The 14,361-nt window shown below is 39.3% G+C and overlaps 1 protein-coding gene across 1 annotated transcript in view; it reads right to left on the reverse strand.

Annotated features, from left to right (window-relative positions):
* The window catches only part of ARNT2 (aryl hydrocarbon receptor nuclear translocator 2), a 77,882-nt gene that overhangs the window by 26,787 nt on the left and 36,734 nt on the right, over positions 1–14,361 (reverse strand). Inside the window, exons 6-10 of the mRNA XM_059823840.1 lie at positions 14,128–14,193; positions 13,629–13,714; positions 4,554–4,630; positions 2,271–2,405; positions 1,319–1,393 (exon numbers count right to left, since the gene is read on the reverse strand). Of these exons, the coding sequence (XP_059679823.1) occupies positions 1,319–1,393; positions 2,271–2,405; positions 4,554–4,630; positions 13,629–13,714; positions 14,128–14,193 (439 nt within the window). The remainder of the gene's footprint in view (positions 1–1,318; positions 1,394–2,270; positions 2,406–4,553; positions 4,631–13,628; positions 13,715–14,127; positions 14,194–14,361) is intronic.

A 14,361-nucleotide genomic window follows, 5' to 3' on the forward strand; every position in this document is an offset into this window, starting at 1 on the left:
TACCCATTTGGTAGGTTCAGCTGCAGCATCACACCGGCAACCGAGGTGGGGCAGAGAAGATGATTGGGTGTGGTGACCTATTTCAAGCATCTAAGTCTCATAGGCTTGATTTTAAAAGGTCTTTAGCTGCTGTTGTAACTCAGTCCATTCAAGGGGCATGAAGTGGATGAAGTGTGCTCACACAGTCTTTTCTGCTAGCTCAGCAGTGGGGTTGGTAGTCTCCGCTTGAGGGAGGGGTTAGTGTAAAATATCAGTACTCTTGAGCTATTTCTCACTATCTCAAACACTTCTGTAGAGACCATAACCTCAGTTTCACAATCTAGTCTATGGACACAGAACAGCATTTAGCTGTTTTCCGCAGAGAGGCTTTTCAAGCTCCATTTTTGCATGCCATGCCTGAATAAATAGTTGGCTATACAAATTATTTTAGAAGTCACTTCATATCCACATTTCACAGCTGAAAATACATCTCAGCATCCAACGCAAGATGGATCAACAAAACTTAGTTGAGCTATAGGCTGTTGTGAGAAAATCTGGAACCACTTAAATCATCTGAACCTTAGTAATCGGTTAAACATACTACACTGCGCTTTCTAGTGCAGTAGGGAAGGCACTGAAAAGACCAGCAACAAGCTTTCCCCAAGCCTTCTGCACTCCTACCGTATTTCCCAGATCAATTTGAAACAATAAGCTCTATGACGGAATAAATGCCTTTGATATAGCTGATGTAAACATGGCCCACTATAAAAACGAATCCAGATCAGTAACTCTTTCCATACGTTGTATTTCTTTTGTTACTTCTGTCTGTATTTAAATTCCTAGCAGGGAGAAGGGCCAAATTCTCTATTGATGTAAAGTGGTGTTAACTCCACTAAAGTATGAAGCATGTCATCTATGCTAGCAGAGAATTTAGGTCATAAACAATCCAGCATCACAGAGGAGTGTAACTATTTTCAAATCAACAGTCCACCTTGGAAGGTAAATACTTTCGGTTATCACTTAACATAGCAGAATCTACACAGACATCTCCAAAACAGCTCTAACTGTGCAGTGAACACTCATTTAATTTTTTGTAAAAAGAAAACAAAATGTATAACTAGGTGACTTATTTCTGAAAACACAGCAAACAGATGTGGCAGTTTAAACTACAATTTATGCAGCTTAACTGATTAGTAACTGATCAACAAATTGTTTCGTATCTTGCTACTCCTTCTGCATAACAGAAAAATACCTTGAAATGAAAAATAAAAGCTACTTCTCTGAACAAAATAGTAACAAAAATAATAAATGGCAGAAGAAAAGGAGCAGGATGCAGCACCTGTTGGAAACTCTCCCTCAGATGGCTTTGATCTTCAGGATGGCAGAATTCTAAAATATCTTTCCCCAGAAGATCCTAGAATAAAACATAAAGCTGTGTGAAAAACCCAGACCACAACACAAATCCACGTGCAGATCTGCAAGTAAACCTTGCAGCACTAGATCTACCACCCTTAATGGGACTACTCAGTTGATGGGGGATAAATCATACAAACAAGGTTTGTAGGCATCATGTCACACATTATATTTGCACTGTTGCATAGATATATTTATTTACAAACAAATTTTAAGTGATTTTTTTAATACCTATGAAATGGTGTCTTGAAAAGACTCACATCCTCTACTACAGCTCATCTTATGGCACTAATTTTTGTAAAAAGTTATTATAAAGCTAGGTAAAATCAAAATAAATGGGAAAAACAAATGAGCAAGAAATTATTTTTGCTTCTAAACTGCAACTGTTGAGAGATATCTGAGGGGCAGTTGTGGTAGTCGGGAGTTCATTTACTATTCTACTCAGTTCTGTGACTAGCCTCCTATTCAGAGGAGCAGATGTAAGCCTAAAGAAAAATAGATGCCATAAATGATGTTTGCTTAGTGTTAAATAGATTGGCAGAAGTAAAGATCTACAGGACTAAAACTCTCTCCAAGAACTGTTAACTTTCTATCACAGAAATGTCTTCGCTGGAAAGCTGTGCAAAGTTTAAAGCATCTTGCTGTTAGAATTCTAATGGGATCTAAAAAGGTATAAAAACATACCCCATGTAACAAAAGGGAAAACTGTAAATTTTACAGAGGCGTGGACAGCAAAGAAAAATGAACAGCACTTAGTGCATGACATACGAATTATCAGCTACAAATATTTCATATTTTGCTGCTTTTGATATTAATGCACAAGTAGAATTTTCTTCATTAGCTCTAACCAGTCTCCATATTTACAGCAACTCACTGACCTGGGGCTGGTAACCAATGACGCTGATGCACCTTGGGTCAACGAAGGTGATGACTCCATCAGAGTTGTGCCTAGACAAGAACTCAGTTGGGACCGACATGCCATTCATGTCCATGCACACTGGAGAGCTGGTTACCTACGACCAATGAAGTCCACAGCATTTAGTCCACAGAACAGTCACCTTAAGTCTAGTTTGATTACGTAGCTAAAGAACAAAATCTGCTGGCAGAGTGCTAATTACTGAAGAAGTCATAAATAAAAAACCAGCAAAGATAAAAGACATAGAACAGCCTTTAGTCTAGTTTGCAGGGCAAATATCTCACCCCAAGGCACCTACTTAGGCTTAACAGCACAACAGGAAAACAAATACACCAGAAGTTCCCAAGAAGGAGGGATATAGCAAGGATATACGTACAGCTGAATTTATCTCACTTTGTGGTACCACATTAAAGTTAGGCATTTTGGTTCCTACCTTTGTCAACCAAGAATGAGAGACTTGCAGAGGACAATTCAGTCTACCTATTTTAAGATAGGAAGGTCAACTCTAGAAGAGGCCAACTCATTACCTGTAGACATATCTACAGGACCAGCTCAGACTAAACACTCAACTTTCACGTGAGATGAACTTCACCTGAAACACCCAGAGAACCTGAACAAAGTTCTCCAGAGGTTGAGGTAGATGACATTAGGCCAGCACATGGCTGCTCATAATGAAAAAACACAGTTCTCCTATAAGTGCTGCTCAAGTCTCATCAGAGGGAACGATTCATTTCCAGCTCTCTGTCTGAAACCTGTGCAATCAGGTCATTTCATATGCATTCATTTCTACTTGGGCTACAAATGAGACCATTGTTTTTCTTACAACTTCCAGAGCTATCTCTGTTAACAAGGTCCCAATGCAAAAAGAGCAAAATCTCATTTTTTTGCTGTCTTGAAGCAGATTAGCCAGTTAACTGTATGCAAGACTTCAATTTGCTGTTACAGAGCAGAGTTTTTCATTTGTCCACCTTGACTCCTTTGTGATTAAACCCATCCACAGAGCCTCCTCTTGCCCTCCCTCACGTACCCTGCTGGCTCTTCTAACATAACAGATGTTTTGACACTCAACATGTTACTAAAGTGATTTTCTCGGAAATCATCTTTTTTTGGCAGCTGTAACATATGAATCCCCATAACTTCCTTCTCTCCATCAGTGGAATATATTACCCTTGATTATAAAAGAATGATTAACCTAAAAAACATCATGCAATACTTCCGTAGCTCTGCCATCACAATGGAGACACGCTCTGCAGAAGTGCTAACACTTGCAGTAACGTGAAGGCTGTTCACCTCAAATAAGACAGGTTTGGCACCTGTGCTCTAATGAAAGGCTCAATCTACCTTGTAAGAAGGAGCAATGCCATCCTAGCAGATGGCAACAAGTGTAGGCCAACAGGAGATCATGCAGGAGGCTCAAACATGTTCACCCATGGCAGAATTCCCAGACTGGGAAGATAAAAATGAGCTTCCCTGCTGCGGTGAAGGAGACTCACCACGACTGCTCTAGCTCCTGCTCAGAACTCTTGTCAGCAATGGACAAAGGAGAAAAATGTAAAAAGTCAGTTGCAACTGTCTGGACAAAAAGCAAGCAAAATTTTATTCTCACTATTCCTTTGGCTGACATCACATCTGAATGCACACTACAATATACGCTGAGAATTAAAGCTATCATTTGAGAAGTGCCTCTTGACTGCCTTATCTTTACCATTTTCAGAATAACTCCTGCAATCACAGTTTCTCAAGTAGCTGATTAGCCAGAGAGAGAGAACGAATGAAAGAATAGCAGGCAGCATATCACTGGCTTTGGGAGCCACTTTAATCTACCATCTGCAGCACCTGTACTCACACAATTCTCACAATCTAGAATATCCCAGTCCTATGCACCCTAGAGAATAGCAGGTCTGTACACGCTCATGCTCCAGGAGAAACTTTGCCGCTGTTGTTGGGTTAAATACACATATGCACCAAAATAACATTTTCATTTTGCTCTGTTGACATGTTCTAAATGAGTCCTGCCCATGGCAGTGGGGTTGGAACTAGGTGATCTTTAAGGTCCCTTCCAACCCAAACCATTCTATGATTCTAAAAGTCACTGGCTGCACATTGACATCAAGGCACTTTGTATTTTGTAGGCATGTTAGAAGATACAGTCTAGCACCAGAACTTTGTGCAAATCCTTTACAATTAAACCACAACACTGATTACACTTTCAGAAGTAGTTTGTATAAGGAAAGACTGGCATTACCTGAAGCCTTCCTATTGCCACGAGGCAATATTTACTACCTTGTCCCACATCAGCGTCTTCTTCTGGTATAGTCATTCCTAAAGTAAATGATAACAAATACTGTTACAATTAGTAAACTGGGAAGAGCAGAGACACTGCTGGCCTGGTTCTATACTAGTCTAGATGCCCTAAATCATACAAAATAACCTTATTGCCTTATTAATGCATTATCTCTGGGTTCAGATCAGCTGATCTTTCTCAGTCGTGCTTGATCCTACATACCTCACACGCATATGCAGTACCCACAGCAGCTATTTTTGCTGCCAAAGACAAAGCAGATACAAAAATTCCATTATACACTGAGATGGACAATAACATTTCCATGAGTACTTCTCCACAGCATGTTACCAGAACCATGTGGTCACTTAATATGTTCAGTGAATGCACACTATGTTCAGTTTTCTTTGTGGATAATATATTATAATGAGGCTTAAAACCAGGCACAGCCTAAATTCCTCGTTAACTTCGTGCTCATATTTAACAGCTGGTTTCACTTTTTTCTATAATGGACTAAATCTGGGTCATTACTTTGAAAGACTGAAAAAATGCGGATGCCTTGCTAACAGTGCTTGTTGCAGTTGTGTAACAGGAGTAACTATTATAAACAGGAATAATTTCAAAACATACATGTGTACTGTTTTCCATCTCAGTGTTTCACAAATAGGATCCTTCAGATTAGCTCTGTTTACTTGCTAGTTGGCTAGGCCTTTAGTTAAGGCTATTTCCCAACTCCAGTTTTGAGATACCAATTTCCTATAAAGCACTTGAAAAAACATCTTCCAAGAGTGACCCTGCTGACTTATTTTAAGTGATCTGTAAACTCTTTCATAAGGCTTTTCAAGGAATTCAGTCACAACAGGCAGTGAATCACTTAAAAGGTGCTTTAAAGCATTAATGAAATTAATTGCAAAGCAGCTATCAATTATGAAACAACCACCACCTTATTTTCAAAATTTGTAATTCCCAATGTAAGACAATCTTTGGACTGCAGAGGATGACAGTATACAACTTTCTTAAATGACGCTTCTGAAAAATGACTATAAATGCTGCAGAATGAACTGAAGTAGTCTCTGAAGGAAGTTATTTTGTATCAAAATAATTGAATCCTATCTGACAATCAGTTTCTAAATAGCACTCTACAGGTATTTTTCAGTTCCCACTGAGCTATATAACAAAATAAAATATACAAAGTGTGAAAGAAAAAACCCTGTATTTTTGTATAATATACTCAAACTTTATTTGCAATGGAATTCACAATTTGGGGCGCCTAACTTAACTTGCAGCCACTGACAGATAACTAGGATTTTATCAGGGGATCTCAAGAGCTTTACGAAGGAGGGACATTATTGTCCCTTCTAACAAGTGGGAAATTGAGGTGCAGTAGAAATTTCAACGTCACACACTACAAGAGGTGGGCAAAAAACCCTTTTCTTCCACACAATGATCTTGCAATCCAGAGATACAAATCTGGCCCTAAATAACTCCTTAGCTTCTAAACCTATGTGATATCCCTCACCAAACACCAGGCTAGTCCTCTGAAATGGCTTCTTAGAAGCTGTATGAGAAGATCAAGGTGGCAGTAAGTGACCTTACAAGTACATTTTAAGAAATCAATCATTACACACATAAGATAAAAATAACATTGGAAGGAATTGACACATGTTATTTTTCAGTTAATCATTATTTTGTGCTTCTGATAAAGGTCCCTCTGCGGGTTACTAGGGACTCAAACTTTCACTGGAGATCCTTCACTTGATTTAGAACATCCTTGAAATGAAGACCACCTGCATTTACCTTCCCTGGGGGACTGTTCTGCACTGCCTGCAGTTTATCAGTTTATCCTTCAAGCAGTTAAATTATAAAGCATTGTTTTGGTATTTCACACATCGCTATTCCAATCTTTTTTCTGTTACACACCAGGCAAACTACAAACAAGAGCCCAAACACAACTAAGCCCCATGCTCTGAGACACCAGCATACCACGGAGAGCATAAACCACTGACATGAAATTACAGTTAAGAGATTCATATTACAGAATTATTTTGTTTTCTTTCCTTGCTGTGTTTACACACAGTTATTTCTTCAATACAAGACTTAGTAATTAGCTAACAACAGTTCCAATAGGCAAAGGACCTGAACTTGGCTGCCTCTTGAGAAAAAGAGAGAAAATTACCCTGAAAAAGCAGCAGCAAATATATCTATTCAAAATTGTGTCTGCTTTAGACAAAATTTTGGCAGACACATGGCTGCTGTCTGCTCACATACATGTGGGGTGCCCAGAGGGGTGAGCTCCCAAAACTAAACCTAGACTCCTCCACATGAGCAATTTTAATCCTAAATCGGTAGAAAATGGTTAACTGAGAATTGTGTGCGTTTTGCAGGGGATGGTAACTGGAATCCAGCAGTTTCACCTTACAAAGTGGTGACCAGAGGTATGAACTAAGCGCAAGAGAAATTAAATGATGCAGCAGTTCAGGATGGAGCACAAGGATGCTGACTCTGCTGCAAAAGAAATGCAGCAGTGTACAAAAACAACCATGGGAGGAAAGAAAGCACCAGAGCAGCAGAAGAGTTGACCTAACACTTTGGCTGGAAGACAGCAGCAGGGCCTGCATCCCTCCAGGAGATGGAGTCTCTCACTCCTCAGTCCTGAACTCCGCACCAGGGTACACCTGCAAATTCAACTGTCAGCCAAAAGAACAAACATTTGAAAAGCTGGTGCCTGAAGCAGGAATGGTTACATTCAGACAGCTGGGTACAGGTGGTCTGATTTCAAAGATGGTGAGTGATTCTAAGTCCTACCACCTTCCGAGGATTTTCTTGGTGGATGCCTGGTACTTCTGAGAATTAGGCCACATAAACACAGGGGCTTAAGTGCTGTTTTAAGGAAATAATTCTAGGCATTCTAGTTGGATAACCTTAACCAAAAGGTCCCTTTAAAATGGAGTTTTCCATTTGAGAAGGACAAATTTAAAGCATTTTCCCTTGACTTGAAAAGTTTTTTCAGTTGTTTCCTTAGCAGCACAGTGTATTGCAAAGGACAGCAAAGATACTCAGCTGGACGGCTTCCACCTCGCATAATCTTTTTTCTGCAGTTTTCAACGACGCTTTCCTTTTTAGGAACTTGGTCCATGCTTGCTACTGCCCAAATAAACTCAAAGCAACATAAACAATCTCCAAAATTAAGCCTAGCTAAGAAACACCATTTTTGATGTCACTCTGTTGGCAAGGGAGGCTGTTGTTCTAATTTTCACCTTTTTTTTTTTTTTTCCCAAGATGGATTACATTTCATCTATGTAACACACTCGAAAATGTATTAGTTGTGTTATCCCACAAGACACCCTATGAATAAAAAACAATCTTCCTGGAATTAATCAATACGTGACCCAGTGAATTGCTAACCCTTCCCTAAAAGTGCCTAGAGTAAAAATAAGCCAAAATGATTGTCTGCTGGACTGCAGTGTGGGTGCTATTACTGACAGTATTCCATAGAGGGAAATTGTTTTCTTTACTCTCTTGCTGATAGTTACAAAGTTTCAACTGTGGGTGAGCTTATACATGAGATGCATTTGTAGAGAGACTTACTTTTGCTTTAGCATACTTCCCATTGAACATACTCCAATACGCACAGATAAATAAAGACATATGTACTGCGCTTAATACCGGTTTGTCCAGCTCTTAACATAATGTAATACTGCTCCTTAACATCACTAAGTACCATCGGTATCTCCGAGAAAAGGTGCAAAAGCCTCCAGGAAAGCAGCCATGAAACTGATCTTTAGGAGGCATCAACAAAATAAACACACATTAGTTATTCACATTCTTTATGTGTAACCCTGAGAGAGGCTTTATTTCTCAACACCAAATATATGCTCCTCTTGAATAATAAATATAGTGCTATGCTTGTTCAAGTTAACATCAACAATTTGCAAAGCTAAGCCTGCAACCGAGCATCACAAATAGAATGCTGTGCCGTTAGAGGTTATATTTAATTTCCAAGTGTCCTTTATGCCAGCAAACAGTTTCCCACAGGGTAACGGCATGTGTTTGTGTGGACATAAGGAACTTTTTAGCTTTCCCAATGAGCTTCCAGTTGGCTCTAACAACAGAACAGCTTCATTTTCTGCCTTCTTTCTCTATCCTTCTGCCCCATATTTTCTGCGAGGCACAGAACAGTGTTAGTGGATTTGTGGTTTTACTTCACTGCACTCAAAAATAAACTATTTATGAGTCTTTAGAAGGACGTAATTTAAGTGCCCAGTGGTCACTAGCAATCCCCTGTTAATGCCTATCTCCATCAAAACCATTTCTGATAGTTACATGCCTCTGCATGAAACTGCACTCTGTGACTTTATCTCCCATATACACAACAATGGAAAAAGGCTTTCACAAAAAAGGGCTGTGGATGTTTACAGCATACCAAGGAAAAATCTCGTGAAAAATCCCAACAAAAACTAATTTATTTTTTTTTTAAAAGAAAAGCCTTAAAAATTACAGCACTGCAAAGAATATTCAAGCAACTATTTTGTTTTGTATTGGAAGAGGGAGTACTTTGCACAAACGTCCAGATTCTGGCCAAAACTTTAAAATAACCTAACAGCTTTGGCATGCTGTGGTTAAGACGTTACCGTAAGTCTGACTTGGAAGACTAAAATGTTTCTTTTTTAAGATAAAAAACGAAAGAGAAAAAAAATATTTCAACATTATTTGAATTTAACATTATTCTGGAACTTTCTATTTGAAGTTTTCGAAATAAGTATCTAGCTAAGCCTTTTCTTCACGACGTGTTTTTCTGCAGGTCCTGGCTTTGATTTACAGAAAACCAGCAACATCCTGACAGAGTGTATCTTCTCTCTCCACCAAATATTTTCCATTAATTGTTATGGCATGAAAAAAAAACTATTAGGAAAATATCATATGGACCACATAAGATTCATTCCCTTCCAGGAATGAGATGCTCAGAAGGGAAAAAAATAGAAGACAAGCAAACGCTTGCTTAAGTTGAAAACTGAATGATCAGGAGAAGGTCAGCATTTCTCAGTTTTGTGAGTGATTACGAACTTGAAGCATTGTCTGGGCTAAGGATCACAAGCTGCTTCACCGGGAACAGGGCGACAAAGGCTGGAATTGGTGCTCAGCCAGTTTCAAACATGGGGTCTTTTTATCTCATTCAAAATAATCCAGCACTGGACTGTCAGTATTTAATCTAGCATACACTCCACATAAGAAAAGAACAACGTAACTGGTTGGAACGTTGATCTGGAATATCTGTCTCCTTTTTCCTTTGACTTCTACACAAAGTTTACCCAGATTACCTGAGGCCAACGTTTAATTTATGGGGATATAAGCACGTAGGTATCATATTCCAGGTTTTGTACTTGAGCTTAGTTTTACCCTTCTCTTGCAGGCACAATAGAGGAAAATGAACGGACAATTAACAAACCCAGCCTGAACGGATGTGCTCCTCAAAGCGGCTCGGTCTCCTCTCTGTGCCCCACTGACTCAGAGGCAAACGCATTGTGTTAAGGGAACAGCCAAACAGCTCCTTTTCCAGGGGAACACAGAGAGAGCTCAGGCTGCAGCACTCCTGGGTCTACATTGTTAGGAAACATGGGAGAGGCAGGTGCTGCCTGTGGGTCCTGCATGCTCCGAGCTCAGTTCTGTGCGGAGGATGAGGCATGATGCTTCCTGTGTTTTCGCTCTCATTTGTTAGTGAAAAAGAACAGTCTGCCAATAAGCGAGTCTTCCTGTTCCATTAACGATAAGGGAAAAAAAAATAAGAAAGTCAGGCTAGATGTGCAAAGTGATTTCACACTGACCACTACCTGAGAATTTGCTTTCTACTTCAGATCTGTGAAAAATAAAAAACCCCAGACCTTAAAATATGCCACCATACTGATGCCAGCTGTCATTTGTTTTCACCTGTTTATAGTATTTGAATTACTTAAGAGATTTAGCATAGATTACTCACAGTAGCAGCATTGTCAAACCTGACAGTCTATCACACTAATAACCATCACAGAGCAATTGTCTGGCATTTCTCTACCAATATTGATTGTGTTATACTCAGCGTGGGACTAAAAAAATTAACACATTGGCCACAGACAGTGCAATACAACCCAGAAAGAGAAAATACCAGGTGCTAAACAAATTAGATTAAGTATAGATTAAGTGCATTTGCTAAATATTTGTTATTTTGTTTATGAAAGTATCTTTTCTGTGTTGTGTGTTAGTTGTATAAAGCACGTGCCACACTGCATGCTCTGAAAGAAAATGATATGGTGTTCATATTAGAATGTCCACTTGGCAACTGAAAAATAAATTAAAATGATCCTTTCCATAGCTGAATTTTTAAACAGCTGTGATTTAGCACAAATCCATTTATTCCCAAGAATCCAGAGATGATGCAAAGGCCACGGGCTTGCTACTCTTTAGCTGATTTGAACAAAAGTAATTTTATTACAGGGTAGAAAAGCCTTAGTAAATTCAATTACTGCTGCAGTTATTTCATTTGCTTTGCAGATTATAGTTAAATTGCCCTTGGAAATGAGAACAAATGCAGTGATGTTGCCACTTATTTACCCAAGTGTATTGGGTACCAATTCAGCCCATGGATATTCCCATTCAACTCTGAAAGTCAATGGATACATGACAATCACCAACACAAAGTGGGGAAGACTGGGAGGGCAAAAAAACACTCATGAAAGAGGCCCCGATTCAGTTTGATATGCCCTGAAAAAGGCACTCAGGCATGACTATGATCAGTAACAATTTGGATGGTAACATAAAAGACCACTGAAATTCCACATAAGGCTGTCAAAATCTAAAACTTCCCTTAGGATTGTGCTATAGTTTGGAGCCATTGTGGAGGAGTGCTGGGATATCATAAGGGAGCACCATGTGATTTTGAGGAGTGGAGTAATAGAAATGGGATGAAATTCAACATTACTAAATGCATTAGCATGCACTTGGGGACTAATAACAGTCATAAACTACAGCAACAGAAATGGGATGAAACTTTGTATTACTAATTGAAAGATCACACAATTCAAAACTATTTTTGCTATGAACTGGAAGATTTTGAGTTGACAACTGAGAAAAAGGCGGTCTGATACATCTATTAGGTGATTAACAATGCCAGCAGGATGCACCATATAAAAGAGAAGTATGCCATATCATATACTGCCAGTCAAGCCAGGAAATGCCATTTTCATTATACATCACTACAGTCTCATCTGGACAAAAGTGTAGAGTTCTGGTGACCCACATTTTGAAAAGTTAAGTGAAAATGTGAACAAGTGCAGAGAAAAGACACAAGGGTAAAGAAAAGAGAATGCATTGTGAGAGTGGAAATTAGAAGTGGGCTGGTTTAACTTTGCAAAGTCAAGGCTGACAGGATATGACCTCCTTCTGGAAGCACACCAAAACACCAGAGAGACACACAAAGCAGGAAAACTCCTGCCTGATCTTCAGTGCAATATAGTCTAAGAAAACACTGGCATAAACTTCCCATAAACTAATGAGGACTGGAAATTAGAGAGATTTCTAAGCATGGGAGTGCAGTGAGGTTTTGGAAGAGCTGGAGACAGGGAAAACACCTCACTAATGTAAACTGGAATGTACAACGGGATACCTGGCAACAGGGAACTCAAAAGATCCAGAGATCCTTTTCATTCCATGCTCCTGCACTGCAGTGCCTGCTCCCCTGCAGAAATGGCAACTGGAAGTCATATACGGCTGTCATAACCTAGCGCTGACACGAGTTCATGTGTTTGCAGCTCTGCATCAGCAACATACACCCCTGAAGGGTTAGAACTCTTTAAACGTCCCATAACACGCAGCAAGCTTTTCATTCAAGCTACGCAAGGAGCTAAAAGAAATCTCATTTGACCTACATCTTTCTGAAGAGATGTCCCATAAATCAAGACTTAATTCAATTATGTTTGGAAGTACCAATAGAAAAGTTAATCTCTTTGTTGAAGAAAACAAAAAACCCCTTTCATTTTTATAGAGCAATTTACACACACTGCACTCCTACTCTTTTGAGATAGAAATGAAATTGAAGTATTTTGACTCCTGCAGCACACTGAAGTATATTAAAGACTGTTAGCAACAAAAGGGGAGGTTCTCCTCTTCTTCCAAAACTGCAATTCAGCAGGAAATGACAAGAAGTTCACATCCGCATGCTGGTGTCTGCACACCACCGTACAGACTTGGTGCAAACCACCTCTTAGCATTTATAATCCCCAAATAAATGTGATTTATGCTTGTGGTATATGACCGCAAAAGGGCAGGACAACTCATGGTTTGATTCATGCCAGCACGCGCTCTCATATTGCAAACAGCCTCTTCAACAACTGCAAATGCCAAGGTCAACTAACCCAGTTCATGGTGATGTCTGGATGAGCTCCACTGTCTCCTCTTTGAATTTTTCAAAGGTAAATATTCCCATATGTAATACCGAGTTACAGTAGGTAAATGTTTTTCTCTGCAGTTCAAAGCATATGGCAAGACTTGTTTCCCAGAAAAACAGCCTCAAAACAGAACTTATCACAAAGAATGAACATTCTCCACTAATACCACCACTTTGAAGGGAGGACCTATGCACCTAAATTGAAATTACACATTTTCATACATAGGTGCTTGCAACTCAGTACTTAAACACAAAAGCACTAGTTGGTGTTTTCTAGAGGTACAAATGCTTTGTGTTTACCTTCTTAAAATCAAGCCATTTTTATTTTGGTTTACCAGATTGAAAAATTTTGGCCGCAGCTGCTGTAATCCCACATTACAAACAACTTCACTGCTCTCCGTGCCCATGAAATTGAGAAGGGTTTCACATGGAAAAACGGGGAGGCCCTGAGTGAGTAACAACAGCTGATTCCTTGGTATCAAAAGCTTCTCAATATGAGACTGAATGGGTTACCCCACTGAAATTCAGCCTGGTTTTGTACCAGTGAAGGATTCTGAGCCAGGTTTTCAACTGTCTTGCAGGTAGCGCAGCACACTCTGCCTTCAAATGAGATAGAAACACACCTGCTGGTGGCCAAGCCTTGATATAGCCAGTGCAATGGACAACAGCATACTGTGCTTCACCTTCTTTTACTGGGCCAAGGCCATTCCTAAATGAAAAGGAAACACAAAAATATTATGTTGATTGACATGCAAAATAGCTTTATATTTTTAAACTATGACTACAAATGATTTACTGATATTTGTAAGTTATTTTAGAAACAACCAACCGTCAACCTAGAGTTCTGTACAATGCCAGCTCCATTACAATGCTACTCAAGCCATACCTGTTTTCCACAATATTTCTCTGAGAAATAGTTGAGAAAGTTTTGCAAAAAGACCCAGTGACTCTGCCACAGTTGAATTTGGTGGCAAGTTCTCTTCTCCTGAGACCCAGTGCTATTTTACACTATGTGCTAATGCAGATGTTTGTCCAAGTAGTACTCCTTGAATGAGCATTAGCCCAGTGGAAAATGAGAGTGCTTATGGCAACTAATTGTTGTGATAAATTAAGTAATAGTACCTGTATCTTTTTCTCATGGTGGTTATTCTGTTCAGAGGTAAATGATCCAGAGGAGCATTTCCACACCTAAAAGTAAATTCATATTTGAAATGGCTCAAAAATGAATATAAATACCCAAGATGAAAATGCTTTTTAAGATCTTCATTAGTGTATATGCAAGAAGACAATAATGGATATTTATTTCTGACAGAAAGTCCCAGATTCATGTTTTCTTAGAATTTGCTGCTTCCACAG

This window comes from Gavia stellata, chromosome 13, assembly GCF_030936135.1.
Source record: "Gavia stellata isolate bGavSte3 chromosome 13, bGavSte3.hap2, whole genome shotgun sequence".
NCBI lineage: Eukaryota > Metazoa > Chordata > Aves > Gaviiformes > Gaviidae > Gavia > Gavia stellata.